Consider the following 18,874-nt stretch of genomic DNA (forward strand, 5'->3'; position numbering starts at 1 on the left):
CCCTGGAGTCTGGGCTCTATTTCCTGGAGCCAAAGAAAAAGGCCTTCTGTCCCCACCGTGGCCTGGCTCAGTCACCAGGCTCCTTCTGATGGGGCACTGAGCCTCTGGGGAGCCTCTGGGGAGCCTGTGGGTGTCGCACTGGGTGCAGCAACCAGCAGAGCCACACCGGCTGCTCGGGACAGTGGCCGGCACCCAGCAGGCCCCCCTTACTCTGCGGAATGAGTGAATGAGTAAATGCCCCCTTAGGTCAGGAGGAGGGGGCGTACAGGGTGGGAGGATCTGGGCACAGAATCCGAGTGGTCCTTCTTTTCTGAAGAGCTCAGGGCAGGCCAGGAACCCAGTCACATGACTGGTGTATTTGGGGAAACTGAGGTAAAGGAGGCTGGTGTGAGAGAACCTATGGGCCTGATCCACCACCACCCATCACAGAGAAGGGGACGTGTTCTAGAAACAGAGGGCAGCTTAGAAGCGGGCCCCTCCCCGACGGCTGTAGGGGCTGCGGGGAGGAGGAGACGTGGTATGAAGAAAGAAAGTGTCCTCATAGCCAGGGCCAAGAGACCCCAGGTCCGCTCCATCCACTTGGAATGAGGCCCTTTTGGGTGAGCCTTGGGCTTCCCTATGAGGACATGGTGTGGGGTCCAGAGGCTCTTGTGCGATCCCCTCTGCCTGTCCAGGACCCTCGAGGGGGGCTGGCCTGACCCAGGCACCAGTCTCCTGCAGTTCCTGAATCATTCAGGAGCCAGGAGAGCAGGGGAGGCCTGGCCAGGCCTCGGGCACCTGACACCGGCTCCCAGGGGAAAGCAATGAATTATTGACAGGTCCTGGGGCCTGGTTGCAGCTCTGCTGCGGTCAGTCCGCGGGGCCGACTGCGCTGAGACCCCTCCCTGCCAGCTGATTACCCTGGAATCCTGCCCCCCCTCAGCCTGCCCAGCCACCCCGTGGGGGCCAGCCCAGCCTGCAGAGAGGGGGTTGCCCTCCGGAGGGCCCACCGCCCAGGCAGCCCCTCCACGCTGACCCACCGGGAGGAGCAGAGGCAATAGGCAGAGCCCCTCAAAAGGCAGCTGGGTCGGGGTGGGAGGTGGGCTCTGGGGTCACCAGGCAGGCCAGAGCCGAGGCTTCTTTCCTGCACTAGTTCCTTCCCCAGAAAACACCTATGGAGGGGGTGTTGAGGGGCAGCGTTCTGTTGGAAGCAGCATGCAGGCACTTCTTTTGAAGTTGTGTTTTCACAGCAAGCACCCTGGTTTTGCTTAGATGGTATGTTCCAGATGTGCACAAAGAGTAAAGTTTTGTAAAAATGTTTCTCTTTATTCTTTACGTAAGACTAAGATCACATCAATTGTCCATTTCAAAGAATGCTATTGCTGGACAAGCTCTCCTCTTAGGCCCCTCGCAAGTCTAAAGGTCTGAGACCTTGGTTAAGCCTAGAAGGCGCCAGAGCCTTCTCTGAGCACTTGCGGGGGAGTAGCTCCATCCTGCCCCCTGGGGGTGTCTTGTCACACTGCAGCATCTCTACTGATCCCTGGGCCTTCCTCTGCCATCTGGGCATCCTCTAGGGAAAGTTGTGCCTGTGCACCCAGCAGGCGCTCAGCAGACACTCAACAGGCCCTAGTGGAGCTGAAAGGGCCTGAAGTTCCAGTTGGCAAGGGGCAGTACTAGAACAGCGATTCTCAGAGGGTGCCCCTCAGCCACCATCTTCAGCGTCACCTGGACACGTGTCAACAATACCCATTCTGGGGCCCCACGCTCCTGTAAAGTCACACCCCCCGGGGTGGGGCCAGCTCCCAAGAGCAGAGGGTACACATCTCTCCCAACTTTGTGTTCAGTGACTTTCCATTGGAAGCTTGAAATTGGCCTTGATGGGGGTATTTACACCGTGGAAATGGGCAAAAGCTGCAAGTCAGTACTGCCCTTCTCCTCCCCGAGTCCGTTGTTAAACAGTTGCCAGCACGACGGTGGGTGGGTGGGTCCCAGTCATCCGTGTCTTAGCAAGCCTTCCCCATGATTCTGTTCATGCTGAAGTCTAGAACCACTGATTTAGACCCTAAAGAGGTGAGGCTGCAAAAAGCCCAGTGTATACGTTCATGCCTAGCGTTTCCTGTAGAAGGGCTGCACAGGACAGAAGCTAAGCGCCCACCCTCCTCTTTTTATAAAGATGAAATTGAGACCCAGGGGCAGCAGCTCCAAGTCTCCTGACCCCAGCCCGGCACTTCAGCCCAAGCTGGGGAGAGGCCAGTACGAAGCAGGGGAGGTGGCTTCCAAGGGGCTAATCTGAGAAGAGCCTAGAAGCCTCGGGAGGCTTTAGAGTGGAGGAATGGTATGAACAGTTTCACCCTTAGGGAGGATGGGGCGAGCTGGCAGATGGAGCTCTGAACCCCAGAGGGAAGCATTTCACGTTCATCCTCCGGGGCTGTTCCCACCACTTCCTCCTCTCACACAGATGGGAGGCTTTTTTAAAACAGGGTCCGCCCTCCACGACCCTCAGGAGGATGCAGACATCAAACATGTCTGTTAAAGTCAGAATCCACCTGATCCCTTACCTCACCCGGAGTGGCTATTAAATTAACTGCATCCCTTCCTGCTTTCTTGGCCTCAACTTCCTCCCCTATCAACCAAGGGCAGCACCAGATGATCCCAAGGTCCCCTCCCGTCTCATACCCTATGGATGCCCCCCACAGCTTTTGTCCCTTCAACCAGAAGTGGACTGTATGTTTTGATCTACCCCATGTGGAATCACTGTGTGAGAACATTGCTCTGAGAACCCTGTTCTCTCCCAGAGCAATAACCTTCAAACCATGGGATGAAATGGCATGAAGGTCAACTCAGTCAGCATTTATGGGGCCCCTACTGTTGTTCATTAATTCTGCCAGTAGATTTTGAGATCTCCTGTGAGCCGGAAGTATCAAATAGAGGCTGGAAATAAGAAACAGCCACTTCCCTGGAAAAGCTCAGGGTATAACGTCACACCCTTGATAATAACCTGACAGCTCCTAGTGTGCTGACTGTGTACTAGGCGCGCTGATAGCTTGGCACAGAGGATCTCTGTTAGTCCTCTAAACAGTCCTCTGTGAAGCAGGGGTTATTAGCTCATCTTAGGAGAAATCCGGGACTGAAAGAGCCCAAGTCAGCTGTCCGGGAAGCAGGTAACTCCCCAGTAAGTGTCAGAGCTGGGTTTCCAATCCCATCTCTCTGACTTCAGGACTATGCCCTTCATAACACTGCCCTGTCACTCCCCTCTAGGCAGCTGGGGAGATGGGGATCCCACAGTCAGATGGGTCCTTGTCCCCAAGGAGCCTGCGGATTGCAAGTGTGTGTGGGCATCACTACTGACTCCACAGAGGATGAATGAGCCAGTGGTGCCGGTGAAGGGTAGAGACCTTGGATGTGATTAGGAAGGTGAAAGGGGGAGGAGCTATCTCTGTGTCCCAGAGTCTCCCGTCCTTCCCCATAGCCCCCATTCTGGGCATCTGGAAGCCACTCTGCAGGGGCTCAGCTCAACTCTGATTGCATGTACCCAAGAAGCACAAAGCTCCTCCAGGGTACCCTGACCCCAGTCTGTGAACATCCCCCCGGGTGCTCACTGCCCTCAAGCTCTCCCAGGGAAAAGGCTGTCATACCTACAACCACACAGTTGTTGGGGGTTACAGACCCTCCTGGGCATGCCACCCTGGCCAGCCCCAGCTCCTGGGCCACCTTCTCCAACCCCAGCCTGGAGCCCAAGCCAGCCCTCTCTCTCCAGCCCACTCGTCCCCTTCCCAGCCAGTCACTGCCTCTTGGGATGTCAGCCTTGCTCCTCATTCTGGCCTCTTCACGTGAAACCATGCCATTCACAGGCTGATCGGGGCCTTCCGCATGGTGCTGCAGAAGGTGGTGGAGGAGAACCACGTGGAGGTGACCGACACGCTGATTGATGACAACAATGCGACCATCAAGGTGGGGGGGCCCGGAGAGTCCCTGGACCTGCCCATCATGGGTCACCTGGGGGCCTGTTGGCCACCCTCCCCCTGCACAGAGCATGGTCTGGGGAGCTTTCCTCGTGAGCAGGGAGGTGAGGTGGGAGGGGGAGACTCAGGTCAGACTCTGTCGGAGCCCCTCAGCCTGGGGGCCATGGCCAGAGCACCTGGGGAGTGACAGGGTCTCAAGATGGACACTACAGCTCTTCCTGCAGTTAGAGTACAAGAGAAGGCGCGTGGAGGATGCCCTCCCTTCTCTACCCAGGGGCTTTCCATCTGGGCCCAGCTCAGGAATCACTAAAGAGGTGTCCTTCGTCATCTGAAAGCCAGCGTGAGCCCTGCTGGCCACTCCAGGGCATGACCTTCACTCTGTATGCCTGCCTTGGCCATTCTGTGAGGGCAGGGACCTTCTTTCTATTCCATCTGTCACATCCCGTCCCAGCACTTCCAGCAGGAACACACGTGTACTAATGGTGCACGGTCTGTAGGCCCTTAATATACGTTCAGACAAAGGAAGGAAATAAACTGATCGGGACACACAGACCCCAGGCTCTGCTCTGGTGCGTGTGTCCCCTTGAGCTCATTCACGCCCACCCCTGGACAGCTGAGCCGAGTGGTGACGAACACGGCCCTTGGGTACAAACCTTCTCTGGGCCACTCACTAACCGGCTACAGATCATCTGCAAAGTGAGCAAAATTATAGTAGTCACTTCCCAGGACTGTTCTGGGGGGTTAAATGGAATGCCAGGAAGTGCTTAGGATGGTTAAGCATATAGTAAGTGCTCAATAAATATCAGTAGCTATTATTTCCTGACCTCAGTTTATCCATGTGTAAAATGGGGCTGTGTGGCCCTATATAGCAGTTGCAGAATAGCCTCAGAAGCAGGACTGCAGCCACAGGGAGCCAGAACGGAAGGAACCCTCTCTGAGGAGTGCCAAGGGTGAGGCAGAAGTTCCCACGGGGCCTTGGTGGCTCAAGACACTTCCTCCCTGGGGAAATCAAAGAGCATTCAGAGGACCATGTGCTGAGTGAAGTCTGCCTGTGGGGCTCCCTGGAGCAAGCCAACCACTGACCTGGAAGAAGGGCAAAAGTGTCTAGAAGATGTCCTAGCAACCACATGGGTTAAGGAAGGGACTAGAATGAGTTTTCCCTGTGCACTGGGGAGAAACTAGAGCTGAGAGGAGGGCAGTAGCCCAAGGACACAGAGCAAGAAGCCCCAACAGGATTCTCAAGTGCATAGCCTGGACCCGGGTTTGGGGCTCCACGTTCTCCCAGAGAAAAGCCCAGGGTGACCCCAGATCCCATCCTCTCCAGAGTAGGAGGGTAGGTGTCAGATAAGCAGGAAGAAGTGCTAACCCCACAAGTGCCTTTGGAGGATGTCCAAGGCCTGTGTTCCTCTCCTGAAGGGCTCATGTCCTCAAATCCAGAACAAACGTCAGGAGTGAGGGGAGGTCAGCTGATTTCAGACAGACCGCCCCTCATCCAGCTTGATCTGGAGCCAGAGCCATTCAGTCGACTGAGTCTGCACTTGTCATTCTTTCTGAGCCTCTGTTTTCTCATCTGCAAAATGGGAAAGTAGGGGGAGGATAGTACCCAGCTTGCCTTCCTCCAGTGAGTTAAGGGCCTGAAAGCACCTTGTAAAATCACAGAGCAGTGGAGGACGCAGGGTTACCATTATTATTGCCGTCCCAGCCCTCACCACCAGTCTCTTCCTCCAGACTAGCCTGTGCGTGGAGGTCCGGTATCAGGCCACAGACGGCACGGTGGGCTCCTGGGATGATGGGGACTTCCTGGGGGATGAGTCCCTTCACGAGGAAGAGAAGGACAGCCAGGAGACGGATGGGCTGCTCCCCGGCTCCCGCCCCAGCTCCCGGCCTCCGGGCGAGAAGAGCTTCCGGAGGTAACAGGCTGGGCCCTCTGTCCCCAAAGATACAGGGGAGATGCCTGGGGCCTGGTCCCCCTGGAAGTCCCCTCTAAGCTTGGCTGGGCTCGGAGTACAGGGCTGAGCTGCGGAGAGACATACAAGAGGAGGGAAGGTGTTTCGGCAGCATCCCTGCCCCCGACTCCAGAACTTGCTAGGGAGGCAGCAGGGTGTCTGATATCAGGCTAGGATCCAGGCCTACCCCCTTCCCTGAGCGAGGCAAAGTTCCAGGAGGGTGGGCTCTAACATGAGTGGGAGAGGGTAGACCTTCTTCCTCCTCAAAGAATGGCAAAAACAAAGAGGAGGAGGCCCTGATCTCTCTGGGCCAAGACCCAGCAGTGCCAGACCAGCCCCAGGCAGCCTGGCCTCCGCCCTGGCCCAGTGGAGGGCCAAAAGAGGGAAGCCTCTTCCTGCTGGAGTGAAGCCAACGGTCCTGGTTGGGACCTGGCCTCTCTTCTGTTGAGAAGATTGCATCCCGACACCCTCGGTGTCCTGGATTCATATCCGCAAATGTCCAGCCACAAACAGAGGACAGGCTGCTGTGTCCAGGCCTGCTTGTTCCAAATGCACTATTTTTACAAAAAAAGGAAATGCAATTGTGTTACTCTTAAAGCCCAGAGAGACAGACTCTAGGTAAAACACCATCCGCAGTTTCCTACGTCACTGGAAATAATGTGTAAAACACAGGTAAGTCAGCGGTGCATCTGAAGGATGGGGGTGGGTTTGGAGAGAGGGGGATGTTCCCTCCCAATGGAAACTTCTCCCTCCCATGTCCTTCTACCCTTTCCTTTCCAAGTAAAATTTATTCAGTCCCTATTCTGAAAAAGCACAGATTCTAAATTAGGGTAATTGAATTTTATACTTTTATTGTATGAATATATTTTCCTTCTTTGACTTTGAACCACGCACCACCACCACACACACACACACACAGACACACACAGACACACACACACACACACACACACACACACACAAGACCCTGGGAGCCAAGTGAGGAGTAATAGTAATAAGGTCAAAGGAACCATACCTGTGGCAAATGTCGCTGGACCTGTGACTCTCGGCCAGCCATGGGGTGGGTGGCATCACCCAGGCCAGCTTGGAGCCTGTCCTCCTTAGACTCCAGGCTGGGTGGTGTGGAGAGAACATGCAATCTGGCCTTAGGAGACACAGGTCTGAGTCCCAGCTCTGCCTCTCACCAACCTTGCGAACCTTGGCCCATCACTCCTAACCTGTACCGTGGGGCCCAGGAAAATGGGAACCCCCACCCCTCCCTTGTTGGGAGAGCCAAGGGATGATGGAGGATCAGGCTGTAGCTGGGGTGCCCAGTGCTACCCCGCGTAAGGGCTGGTGACAAACAGGTTCTGGGCTGGACAATGCAGAGGGCTAGGAATTGGGCTGGAAATGGTGAAAAGAGGAGCAGGGACCCAGTGGGGAGTATGGGGAGTCTGGTCCCCATTCTCTGTCCGCATAGAGAAAAGAGCTTGTGTGAGACTACAGGTGGGCTTTAAGAAAGGGCTTTCTGGGGACAGATTGGACACCACATGAGGGCCATCAATTGCAGGGAGAGGAACGCTGGCTCCGAATCAGGAGCTGAGTCCCATTAGGTCCCATCCTGACTGCCACTAGCTAACTGAGTGACTTTGGGAAAGTCATTAGCCCCTCTGGGACAGTAACAGGAATGGGTTGACCATCCTGGTTCCCCTCCAACTCTGACATCCTGAGGGACCCAGGGATACACTGGGTCCCATGGGTAGCACGTGTGAGGAACAACTCTCTGGAGCTCTGGACAGCCAAGAGGGCAGCCCTGTCTGGGGTCGCTGCAGCTCAGGCAAAGCAGAGCCAAGTCCTCCCTCATCCCACACGCGTGGGCTGGGGTGTTGTTGGAGGGAGCAGTGAGATGATGCGGTCAGGCAAGATGAGGGAGCTTTGGTCCTGGACCTGAAGGAATATGGAGATGGAAAGGATGCCCCCATCCTTCCTCACGGCATGGCCTGGCTTTCCCACCTCTCCCCGACCTTCCTGTGGCCTCTCCCAGGGCAGCTGCAGGAATTGGGCACAGGAGGAGGGGTTTTATCCTGAGGATTGGGAATGGGGAGAGGATGACAGCCGCAGTCAGAGCTCCTTGTCTTCCAGGGGCCGCCGGCCTGCCTTGGAGGGGCTGGGTAAGTGTGTGCGTAGATTCCCGGCTGCGCTGGGGTTGCCAGCCCAGACGATGAGAGGGCCTTGGGGCGGTGCCACTGCCTCCCACCCTCTGACCAGGCTTGGCCATGCAGCCAGCAGGCTGGGTGGGGGCAGAGGGGTGAGGAGAAGGTAGAGCTGGTTTGGAGAATCCGGGCTTTTCCAGCAGTTTAATTCTAGCTGCCTACATGGGCCAATGAGTTCTGGGTCAAGGAGTGTGGGGTTCCGAGGGGAGCCTGGGAGTTGGCCTCACAGCCCTAGGTGTCATGTCTCACCCTCCTCACATGAATGCCAGCCAGGCAGGCCTGTCAGCTCTGGGGTTTGGTAGGAAGCCACTGTCTTCTGGGCCAGAGAGCCCTCCAGAAATAATTTGGCCAGCAAAGGAACAGGGAGAAGGAAGGGATGTATGTGCCTAGGCTCTGACTCCAGGTCAAGTCTTCCCTCACCCCCATCTGCCCCCTGCCCTCTAGCCCCTCCTGGGAAGGCCCATCCCTTTGTAGGTCAAGGTGCCCAATCCATAAGGTGCCTCTCTTGTCTCTCCTTCAGCCCATAACCAGCAGCAGGAAAACCTCATCGCTGGCAAGCAGCAGTGTCTCACCTGGTCATTTGGACCCACAGGGTCTGGTGTGGGAATCCTGATGTGGCTCAGCGGGGTGCTTGCTGGAGAGGGTGGGGAGCTGCTGGAGTGAGGGGCAGGGAGCAACCTCAAGTCCAGGACTGGAGGCATGAGATGTCCATTCCATGGACAGCAGAGGAGGCTGATATGGGGACTCTCCCTCCAGGACCGGGATCGCCCTGGCTGGGCTCTTGCCATCTGCCCTCAGCACCCCCTGGAAGGGGCCCCTGCGGACACTCCTCTGCTTAAGGGGACTCACTCCCAAGGCCTTAAGTACCTTCCTGGAAGTTCCTCCCATTGGACCTCATAGAATGTCTGCTGGCAGCTCAGCCTGAGCAGCCCCCTAGCCCCTAACCCAACAGCCCCTGCCCTCCGGTTAACCCTCTCCTCCCAAGATTCCATCAATCCCAGGCCCTGGCCAGTCACACGGCCTCTGAGCCGCTCTGCCCGCTTCTTAGTCCCTGCCTCCAAATCAGCAGCTTCTGATTTCAGCCAGCTCTCTGCACAGTACCCCCTGGAATATTCCAGGAGGCAGAGGGGGGCCATGGAGAGACAGAGCTCACATCCCAATGCTGCTGTTTGGACCCCACTTTCCCGTCTGTAAGATGGGGGGTCACTGATGCCTCCTCGCAGGAGTGTTAGGGTCAAATGAGATGACACATGTGAGCCGTCCACCGCAGTGCTGGCCCGTGGCTCAGCCAGTGTCCCCTTCCTCCTCCATTTCTGCAGTTACCCCACCACCATTTGTTCTACCCCAAGCAGCATCTGACCTTCCGGCCCAAGATCTTCTCAGATCCGGCCACCCCACCCTATGCCAAGGGCTCTGCCAACAAAGCTGCCCACTGCGCGCTTCATCGCTGCCTGGGCCCATGCCAGGGTCTCACTCACTTGCAGGGCTCCCTCGCCTCCCCAGCTGTCAGTGCTGCAGAGAAGGAATGAATTGCTAACCCCATGGGCACTTTGCTTTCAGAAGCACAAAATCAGGGTTCTGGGCCCCTGCATGTCAGTGTACATCTGCCCTGGTGACTGAGGAGAGAGAGGAGACGTCGGCTCTGAACACACACATGTGCACACACTCAAGTGCCCAGGTGTTTTCACATGCTTACCTGCACATATGTCCTCCCTCTACATGACACCGCGGAGCTGCACACACCACCGGGTTCTGGGCCAAAGGACCCCCTGTTAGGAAAGACAAAGAAGGGAACCCAGCTTGAATTTCACAGCTGTCCTACAGAGCCTTGGGGCTTTCACGGGTTCCCTGTATTCCGAGACTCTCTCCTCCTCATTTTCTCCACCTGCCCGGCCCTCCAGCCCTCCTTTTGCCCAACCCCCCTTCCTGGTGTCCCTGCTGGGCTCCTCTCTGCGGGTCTCACCCTGGGGGAGGGGAGGAGGCAGGCCACTTTTCTTGCTCTTCTGGATCATGTTCTACTCCAGTGGGGACCCGTGGAAGAAGGTAGCTCCCTCCTATGCTTGGGGCCGGGGGCAGCCGGGCTTGTGTGCACGCCGGGGGCCCTGACAGATGTGCACAGCGCCTGTGCCCTGGGGTGTGCATAGACGTGTGTGTACAGGGTCAGCGCACCCAGCCTCACCCCCAGAGTGCAGGGCTCCCACAGCCTGGAGGAGCCAGGGTCAAGGCCGTGCTGAGGTTTGGGGTGAAGCGGTGCTCAGGAGACTCCTCCCAAACTCAGCCACTTCACCTGAGGTCGGGGTCCTCTTCACCCCTGCCCAGGTCTGAGTGCTCAAGAGAGGCCTGACACGGTGAAGCAAATCCTCAGTCCCCCAGGGGCCACCGTGTGGACCCTCCCGCCCCGTGGCTGCATTTAACTGTGCACACAGAGCAATGGGGGTGGGAGCTTAAGGAAGAGATGAGCGAAACTGAGGCAAAGAGAAAGAGAGAGAGAGAGAGAGAAAGAGAGAGAGAGCAGGCTGAGGAACAGAACATCTCTGGCCAGGCTGGGACACTAAAAACTCAATGTGGACTCGTGGAGGAAAGTCAGGCCTCCCAGGGCTTCACGAGAGGTCCCCTAGCAACAAGGATGACCGCGAGGTCAAACTGCCCATCCCCACTGCTTGCAGCTGAGTGGCTGAGGGCAGGCTGAGCCTCAGCTCCCCCGTTTGGAAAACAGGATATCGACCTTGTAAGACATGTGGCGTCACCATGTCAAGGCAGGTTCAAGTTCCCCCCACAGGGCCATACAGTTATTAATGTTAGCTGTAGTCATGACAGTGGTTGTAGTAAAATCGCGAGAGTATTATTGTTTCACAGAAAGAGGGTCTTTTCCCTTCTCCATGTCCACACTGAAAGTGTGGACCTGTGTGTAACCCCTTTGTCCACCCAGAGGCCTGGAGTGTGTGAGGAGGGGTAGGGTGGGCGTGGGCCAGGTGGGGGCTGCTGAGTGCCGGGCTGCAGGTACACGCTGCGCCCTGGCCTGCTGTGTGCCTGAGAAACCCCCCTACTGGGCCAGCCTGGCACCTCTCTGCCATTTCAGAGCAAAACCCAAAGGGGAAGAGAAAAAGCATCAGGTTTTATCGTTTAGGTACACAAATTCCACCTTCCTGACCCACCCTTGCCCACTCTCAGGTGATACACTTCCCCTTCCGGTTCCTCTAGTGCAAAGATTTTCATACTTTTCAGGGTCTCAGAGTTCTTTAAAAAAATAATAGACACATTTCCCTCAAAACCTGGGTCACTAATTCACAGAAAGGCAGCCCTGCTTAGATTAATGCGAGGATGCGGCCAGTAAATCTCCTGTTCGGCCCTCATTCTCGAAAGCTCATTGGAGCCCACACAGCTCCCGGCGGGTTCCAATGGGGGCTCACGCCTGGCCAGCCCCCCAGACCAGCCAGGCCTGGGGCCAGCGCAGGGCTGCTGAGACAGTCTCCCCTTCCCTGTTCTCTGCTCAGTGGCCTCAGCCACTTTCGGTAGCCAGAGACCTAGCTGATGTTAACTCCTTTGAAAGGAATTACAAACTGACCAGCTGGTCTGATGGAAAGGAGGGACAGCTGTGATCCCCCGGGCCTGCAGGACCTGAGCTGTGAGGGACTGGAGTCATGTCTACCTGGGCAAGGTCTGTGCCAGGACGGGGTGTGAGGAGACGAAAATATCGCTCATTGTTTTCCACTTCCTCTCCCTCATCCTCATCGCCACCGCATCAGGCAAGCACTGAGAGAACCTTCCAGAAGAGCTTTCTGGAAGCCCCCCTAAGGAGGAGGAGGAGCCTTGCTCTGAGCCCTAGAGCAGTAGCTCACCTACTGCTGCAGGCCCAGAACCTCCCAGGCCAACCTTTCTTCTCTGAGGCCCTCAGAGCCTGGCAGCCCCCACTCCACTGGAAGGGATCAGGTGTGGCAAGGAGAGCAGGGTGGCCCAGGCCTGGAGGGCGGCCGGGCTCATCTAACCTTGGGTTCCCTGTGGAACCCACAACCCACATTCAGACATCACCAGACCCTGACTTATGGGAGGAGGAGATCTGCAGGGACCCTGATCCCCAGGAATCCAGGTTCTCCTGGGCTTGGGGTCAGTGGGATAGTGGCCACCAGCCCCACTCCTGAGAGCTCCTCCCCCAGAATCGGGACCACACACCCCTCCCAACCCAGGGCAGAGCCCAGGGCCGTGTGACCCCTGCCCAGCAGGTTCAGGCTTGCTGAAGTGAGAGGCTGTGGGGTGAGGGGTCTCTGGGTCAAGGAGGTCCCTGGGGAGCGGGGATGGGGGATCAGTAGGGCTAGGGGCTAAGTCTGTGAGTGTCTCTGGTCCACACCCTCTCACACACATCCCCTTGTCTCCTCATTTCTTCCCCCTACTCAGCAAAGGCAGAGAGAAGACCAAGGGAGGCAGAGATGGCGAGCACAAGTAGGTGTCCCCAGGCCAGGGTGGAGCCCGTGGGGCTCGTGAGATGGAAGGGTCCACAGCACAGGGTCAGATGGCGGGGGGCCCGGGTCAGAGTGGAGCCAGCACCGGGCGCTGGCAGGGCGAGGGCGGTCTCTTCATCTGGCCATGGGGGCGATGGACAGGGAGGTGTCAGGGTGGGGGCGGGCCTTCTGATTTCCACTCCCTCCTCCCTCCTTTCAGTGTCTCAATTCCTCCTCCACGTCCCTGTTCAGTCCCCCACCCCTGTGGACAGGCCCTGAGGCTTCCCTGTGAGGCAGGGAGTGGGGGCGGCCCAAGAAGTCAATGGCCACCTCCCTCAGAGCCAAGGCAGAGCTGGGCAGATGGACGTGCCATGCTGGAGGCCTAAGAAGGACAAATTGTGGGCACTGAGTGGCCACAGGGGGTGGCCAGAGCATGAAGCCCAGAAAGCTAAGGAGAGATGTCCTCACTCTGGTGGTCTTCACCATCTCCATTCCCCAGAGGGAAAGGAGGAGACTCTAGATAGGAGGGGTCACCACAAGCTATTGGAACGTCTCAAGGTCCAGGGGTAACAAGTGGGTCTTCCAGGCTCCCCAGACCTTGTATCATCTCAAGGACCTTCTAGCATCACAGGGAATTCACAGGGGCAGTGGCAGTCAGGGCCGACCACACTGGAGGGGCCGCTGCTCTAACACCCATTCTTACAGATGACAAACCTGAGCCACAGAGAGGGGAAGCGACTGACTCCATAAGAGCAGCAGAGCCGGAACTAAAACCCAGAAAATTTAACTCCCAACTCAGAGTTTACAACAGACCCAGGAAGCTTAGAGCACTTGATTATATTCTAAATTTAATTTTCTAAACACATTAACGAGAGCCGAAAAGCCAGGAATGTGGTCTTTATTTTCCAGATAGGGAAACTGAGCCCCTGAGATGTTAAGAGATTTGCTCAAAACTGTGGTCCCAATAAGTTAAAAATTAGTCGACATGAGGACATCATGGCGACAGCAGGATTGTGTGTATAGGGGTCTGAAGTGATGAGCACTGGTCTGGGCTCGGGATATCTGCTTGCATTAAGATCCCAGGGACTCGCAGTCTCATTTAACAAAAGCATATTGAGTTCCAACTTCCGCTTGTTGTACATGAGGAAAAAGCATGACAACAAGGCAATGGCACCTTGAGGGGAAACTCGGGCCCAGAAACCTGAAGGATCAGAGAGGGTTGCCAGGTTACAAGCAAGGGAAGAAGCCTCAGGCAGAGAGCACCTGCCAGACTTGGAGAGTTAGCCAGGGAACCGGATCTTGGGGGGTGTGGGAGATGACAGCAGACTGCTGAGCTGGGGGTCCCACTTAGGGAGAGGGCTCAGAGTCAGGTTTTTGCATGAACAGTTAGACATAAAAGGCCCGTATAAGACACAAACAACCTGCCAGTTCCCCAGGCTCTCTGTCTGAGATCGGTGATGCTCTAAGATCCTTCTTGATTTCCAGCTCCCCAGTCTGTCCTGGGCCGGAACCCCAAGGGATTCAGACTGGCCTGATCCCTTCGGACACAACTGTACTCACGGGCACCTCACGGTGCGAGCATGTGGTAGGGTTCACAGTGAATGCTGGTTCCCTAGCACCATCCCATCCTAGTGTCCTGCCATTTCCAATTCATATAGGAGATAAAGTAAACTGGCGTTCATTCTTCTTATTTTAATGTGTAGAGCCTTAGGACCATTGAAAAGTGTAGGAAAATGGAATTTCTAAGAAGAGATTAAACAAGTTGAAATTCTTTAGCCTGAAGAAGAAGAGCTGTGGGAACGGTTTTAAATCTCTGAAAGGTTATTGTGTGGCAAAGCTGGTCAGTTTCTGTCTCTACTGAGGAGACATAAGAGGAAACAGAGAACCATAAACCCTGTGTCTCTTAGGTAGGAGTTTGTTTCTCCTGATCACCTGAGGCCTGAGCTAATAAGCCTTGACATTTCCCACCAGCAGGCAGCCGCAGAGCAGAAGTCCCAGGGCAGCCATGGCCTGTGGTTCATTTCCAGTCCCACCCTCTAAGTCGTGGCTTCCAGAATAACACAGAGACCTGACTGAGACCCAGCTCGCTAAATTTAGTTTGGCGAATGTTTCCAAGTCATCATTGCAGAGTTCCAAGCTCTCCCCAGGACCCCCGGTACATTGTCCAATCACAAAGACATTCTTCTAGATCTGAGCCATGGAACAAGCAAAGAAATCATCAGGTCCATAGATGAAAAAAAGAGTTTAAAATGAGTGAACTAACTGCCAAGACTTCTCTCTAGAGAGAAACAGCTGTCTAAATTGTGGGTGCATCTCGTTCTGACAGCCATGAATCCAGCAATGGGGAAGCCCAAATGTGATCGTAAACCCTCAGAGGTCCTGAAAGGCCCGCCTCCCCTGGCTCCTGCTTGCCGGGCTTTCATGCAGCCACGAATAAGGAGCCACTTGGTTGCAAAGTGGTTTCTCACCAAGTTGATTATTGGCTTGTTTTCTTTGTCTGTTTCTGACCATGTTATCTTTAGTAAATGGAGAACCATCTAGACCAAATGCAGAATTTAAAACAAACAAACATCAGTACATCAGTAACCTAATCAACAATTTACCTTTTTTGAAATCTAAGTCTTTAATACAAGTGGATAATCTTCAAAATTCCCTGATTAAGTTAACATTTATTTCAAAAATAACCTTTATCCTTTGCCAAGAGAATCAGGCATGCTGTTTTCTGGGAACCGATGGGTAGAAAAGGCTTTTTCTATAGTGAATTCTGATGTGTCATCAACCAGAAAATTACAAAGGGCAGTGATAGCCGATGACATCATGTTCTGCTGCCCACAGTTCATAGGAATGAAGAGCAACAAACAGGTGCAGAGCCTACAGTAAGAATTCTGGGGATTACACTTACACTACATAACATGCATTTTTTATAAAGGGATAAGTCACCACTTTGAGATAATCCCAGGCACACAGGAGTCCCACAGATGAACTTATCCACTTGAGATGGTTAAAATCACGCAGGGTCTGGGGAGAGGGGTTTCTCCTTTGAATTGCTTCAGGGTCTGGTAGACAAAGTTGGATAAGTATAGATTTTTTTTTTAAGTCTCAATCTTTGCTTCCAAATATGTTTGTTTTAAGGAATAGAGTGATTTTCACATTCAAGGGCCATAACTGCCCAAGGGAAGCCCCAAGCCATTTTCCACTTTGATGGGTCCTTGGGACCAGCGTCAGAAATCCACAATTCCCTGCTACCCAAACCCCCTCTGGGCCTCAGGCTGCAGGACCAGATCCAGTACCAGGATGCAGAGATGCTGGCTTCTGCCTACTCTGACCTGCTGCAAGGCTTTGACCTACCATCTCAGAGCACTTTCCTTCGGGGGCGGGGGGGTGGCAGAATTAGTGCCTGGGGTCAGGGGCGGGGGGGCAGGGAGAGACTGGGGTTGTGTGGCTGGAACAGACTGCGTGATGGCAGCATGTAAGTCACACACAGACTGGGGCTGGGGACTCTAAGGATGGCACAGCCCAGAAATGGCCAAGAAGTGATCGTGCATGGTCAGCTCAGGGCCTTCCAGGAGACTCCTTGGTAAGGCAGGAGAGAAACAAGGCTGGCAGGAAAGGAAACCCAAACACAGAGACAGGAAGCAGAGAGAAGGCCCACACTAGGCTCACTTCCTGTTGCAGGAGTCAGAGTACAGCCGGCACCCCTGCCCTCGAGAACACCAAGCAGGGAGAAATCTCACAGGATGGTTCATTGTAAGCCATGCAGGATGGTTCCTTTCTCACCACCACAGGACTGTTTTTAATGGGCTCATTGATCTATTCAGCACTAGGTCACCAGTAATTTAATAGACATAGCCTTCTCTTCCCAAAATGTGTTGATGCTTAGATTACTTTGAATAAGCCCCCTCTCTGTAAACATGGGCACGATCTGTGGGACTCTTCATGGATGACGTCCCCATCTGCAAGTTGTGCTGGCCCATGGAGACTTTCTGCCAAAGTTACAAATGGTTAGGATAGGATTCACACTCCCAGAGAAGTGTGATCCCACAGCAGCGAGGATGCAGTGCAAGTATCGCTGGCCTGGGAGACAGGAGCTTCAATCCCAACTCCCTGAGACTCAGGTTTTTCATGGGTTGAACAAGGAGAAGCATATGTCCCTCCCAGGACTGCTATAAAGACGAAACATCTGGAAAAGCCTTTGGCCCAGATTAGTTGCTCAAGAAAGGTTATATAATCTCGTTGGGGAGAAACTTTTAAAGATAATTCCAAAGGCATCAGTTTTCTCTTTTTAGAGTGCCTTCTTTCCCTTTCCTCCTGTTGATATGTCCTGGATAACAGATGCTGGATAGTGTGAAGAGATCAGTGCTACCCCAACCTTCTTTCACCTGCCTCATGCCTTTTCAGGAAATCATGAAGATGCTAGTGTTTCCTAAACTGTGAGCTGTAACCACGTGAAAGAAACGGTCCTCAGCTGCTCTCTCATTGGGACACAGACACATTCCACTCCATGTCTTGCCAAGCATGTGAAGAGTAAAGAAAAGGCCTGGGGCTAGGATAGGGTCAGGTTGAGGGGATGAGGGGCTTGAGGTTTCTAGGCCATCTCCGCAAGGACAGAAAGGTTTTCCCCCATCACGTGACCCAGCATAAAGAACATGGGTTCTTCATTACAGATAATAAGATGTGGCCAATGGAACAATACTTTTCTAACTGCTTCAAACCTCATCTGTAAACTGTCATTAATAATATCCTCCTCAAAGCTTGTTGTGGAGATTAAATTATTTTTTAAATATGTAAAAAAAAAAAAAAAAAAAGAACAGGGGTCTCAAGGAACCATAGCCAAACCTCCCCAAGGAGATGCCTGACCCAAAGATGGGTGGGCTCTGCTGTAGGTGAGCTCAGGGTTGGATCTGCACCCCACCCTACCTAGGGATGGGGCCCAGGATGACAAAGGCATAGCCAGGCAGAGGGAGAATGGGAAATGGAGGGAGTCAGGTGTCCAGCTCATGCAATATTGATGGGGTAATGGAATACTGCACTTTACCCCCCGCTGATCCTACCTCTGGTGCCTCCTGGACCAGGGATCACAAGCTCAGCTGCGGGGACATCACTGAGGGAACACTGAGGACCCCCTGCCCCCTTCCCTCAGCCCCCCAGACTGCAAGGCCCTTCACCTGGGGGCACAAGGCCACACCAACCAGAGGAAGAGGTAGGAACTATGGAGTCTGCCATACGTTCCTGGGGTTGGCAGAAGGGGGGGTTCTGCAGTGAGAGGGGACAGGCAGAAGGGGCAAAGCCAGGACCAAAGATAGAGGCGGGAAAGGGCCCGTCTCCTCCTTTTCACTGAGGACCAAGGAGAATCCAAGGGCCCTGAGAGGTTGGGAAAGACCAGGCAGGCTTTGGGCACCAGGGCCATCTGAGAACTAAGCAGCTAGTTTCAACCACATCTCCTACCCGCTCATCAGCTTCTGCCCCTCTGGGTCCCGTTCCTGCCCTTCTGTTCTGATGCTTTCTCTCTGGTTGTCCGGCTTTCTTTCCACTCAGCCGAGGTGGGGAGCACGGTCGGGGAGGATGAACGTGGCGGCACTGGCGGAGCTCAGAGCTCTAAGACTGGACTGAGGGGGCTGGGATCAGGGCCCCGAGGGGCTCCAGTGTAAATGGTTCTTTCCACCTGAAGGCCACCTTCACTGGTCGCCGTCCCGGACCTGCTCCTCAGTGGTGGGAAGGCATGGGGAAGGAGGAAGTGGTGGGGTTTCCTCTGCCCTGATTCCCCCTCACGGCTCCCAACTGGGGCAATGTGGCCCCCACTGTATCTTGGGACCAGCAGGTGCGGGGCTGGAGCGCGCATCTCCCTTTCCCTTACGTGTTCTCTCGGGTTTTCCTCTTCTGTGTGTCTTCCTCCCGGCGTCCGTCTCCCTCCACCTCATTCTGGCGGCCCTCTCACAGAGCCGGGAGGAGCGTGTTCTCCGCCATGAAGCTCGGCAAGAACCGGCCTCACAAGGAGGAACCCCAAAGACAAGGTACGGAGGCGTGCCCCTGCCCACGGTCCCGCAGACCCCTCTCTCCGCACCTGACCGTGACCAAACCCGTCCTCTCCGCGGGCCGCTCTCCGAACGGGCTCTCCTGCTATTGGCCCGCGGAACCACCTGGGCGGGGCCTGGCCGCCCATTGGCTGGCGGAGAAGCCGGGTCCTGAGAGTGGTCCGCCGGAAGAGGGCGCTCCGAGGGCTGAAGGTGGGTGCGGCGTTTCCTCGGGTCTAGAACCGAGCAGCAGAGCCCTCAGTCCGGTGGGCTCCTCCTGCCCTCTTTGCTCCCATTCTTTCTTCTCGCACGGACGCCTAGAGATTTTTAATTAGAGGATAGAATTAC

The 18,874-nt window shown here is 55.0% G+C and overlaps 1 protein-coding gene across 4 annotated transcripts in view; it reads left to right on the forward strand.

The window, feature by feature from the left end:
* OTOF (otoferlin) overlaps nucleotides 1–18,874 on the forward strand; it is an 89,708-nt gene that overhangs the window by 32,003 nt on the left and 38,831 nt on the right. For 3 of the 4 annotated variants that reach the window (XM_057741710.1, XM_057741711.1, XM_057741713.1), the window contains exons 4-6: nucleotides 3,831–3,930; nucleotides 5,670–5,851; nucleotides 18,453–18,526. In XM_057741710.1, the coding sequence (XP_057597693.1) occupies nucleotides 3,831–3,930; nucleotides 5,670–5,851; nucleotides 18,453–18,526 (356 nt within the window). Of the gene's footprint in view, nucleotides 1–3,830; nucleotides 3,931–5,669; nucleotides 5,852–12,471; nucleotides 12,517–18,452; nucleotides 18,527–18,874 lie in introns of all 4 variants that reach the window. The other variant, XM_057741712.1, reaches the window with a different exon arrangement.

Source organism: Hippopotamus amphibius, chromosome 7 (assembly GCF_030028045.1).
Source record: "Hippopotamus amphibius kiboko isolate mHipAmp2 chromosome 7, mHipAmp2.hap2, whole genome shotgun sequence".
In the NCBI taxonomy this organism is placed as follows: Eukaryota; Metazoa; Chordata; class Mammalia; order Artiodactyla; family Hippopotamidae; genus Hippopotamus; species Hippopotamus amphibius.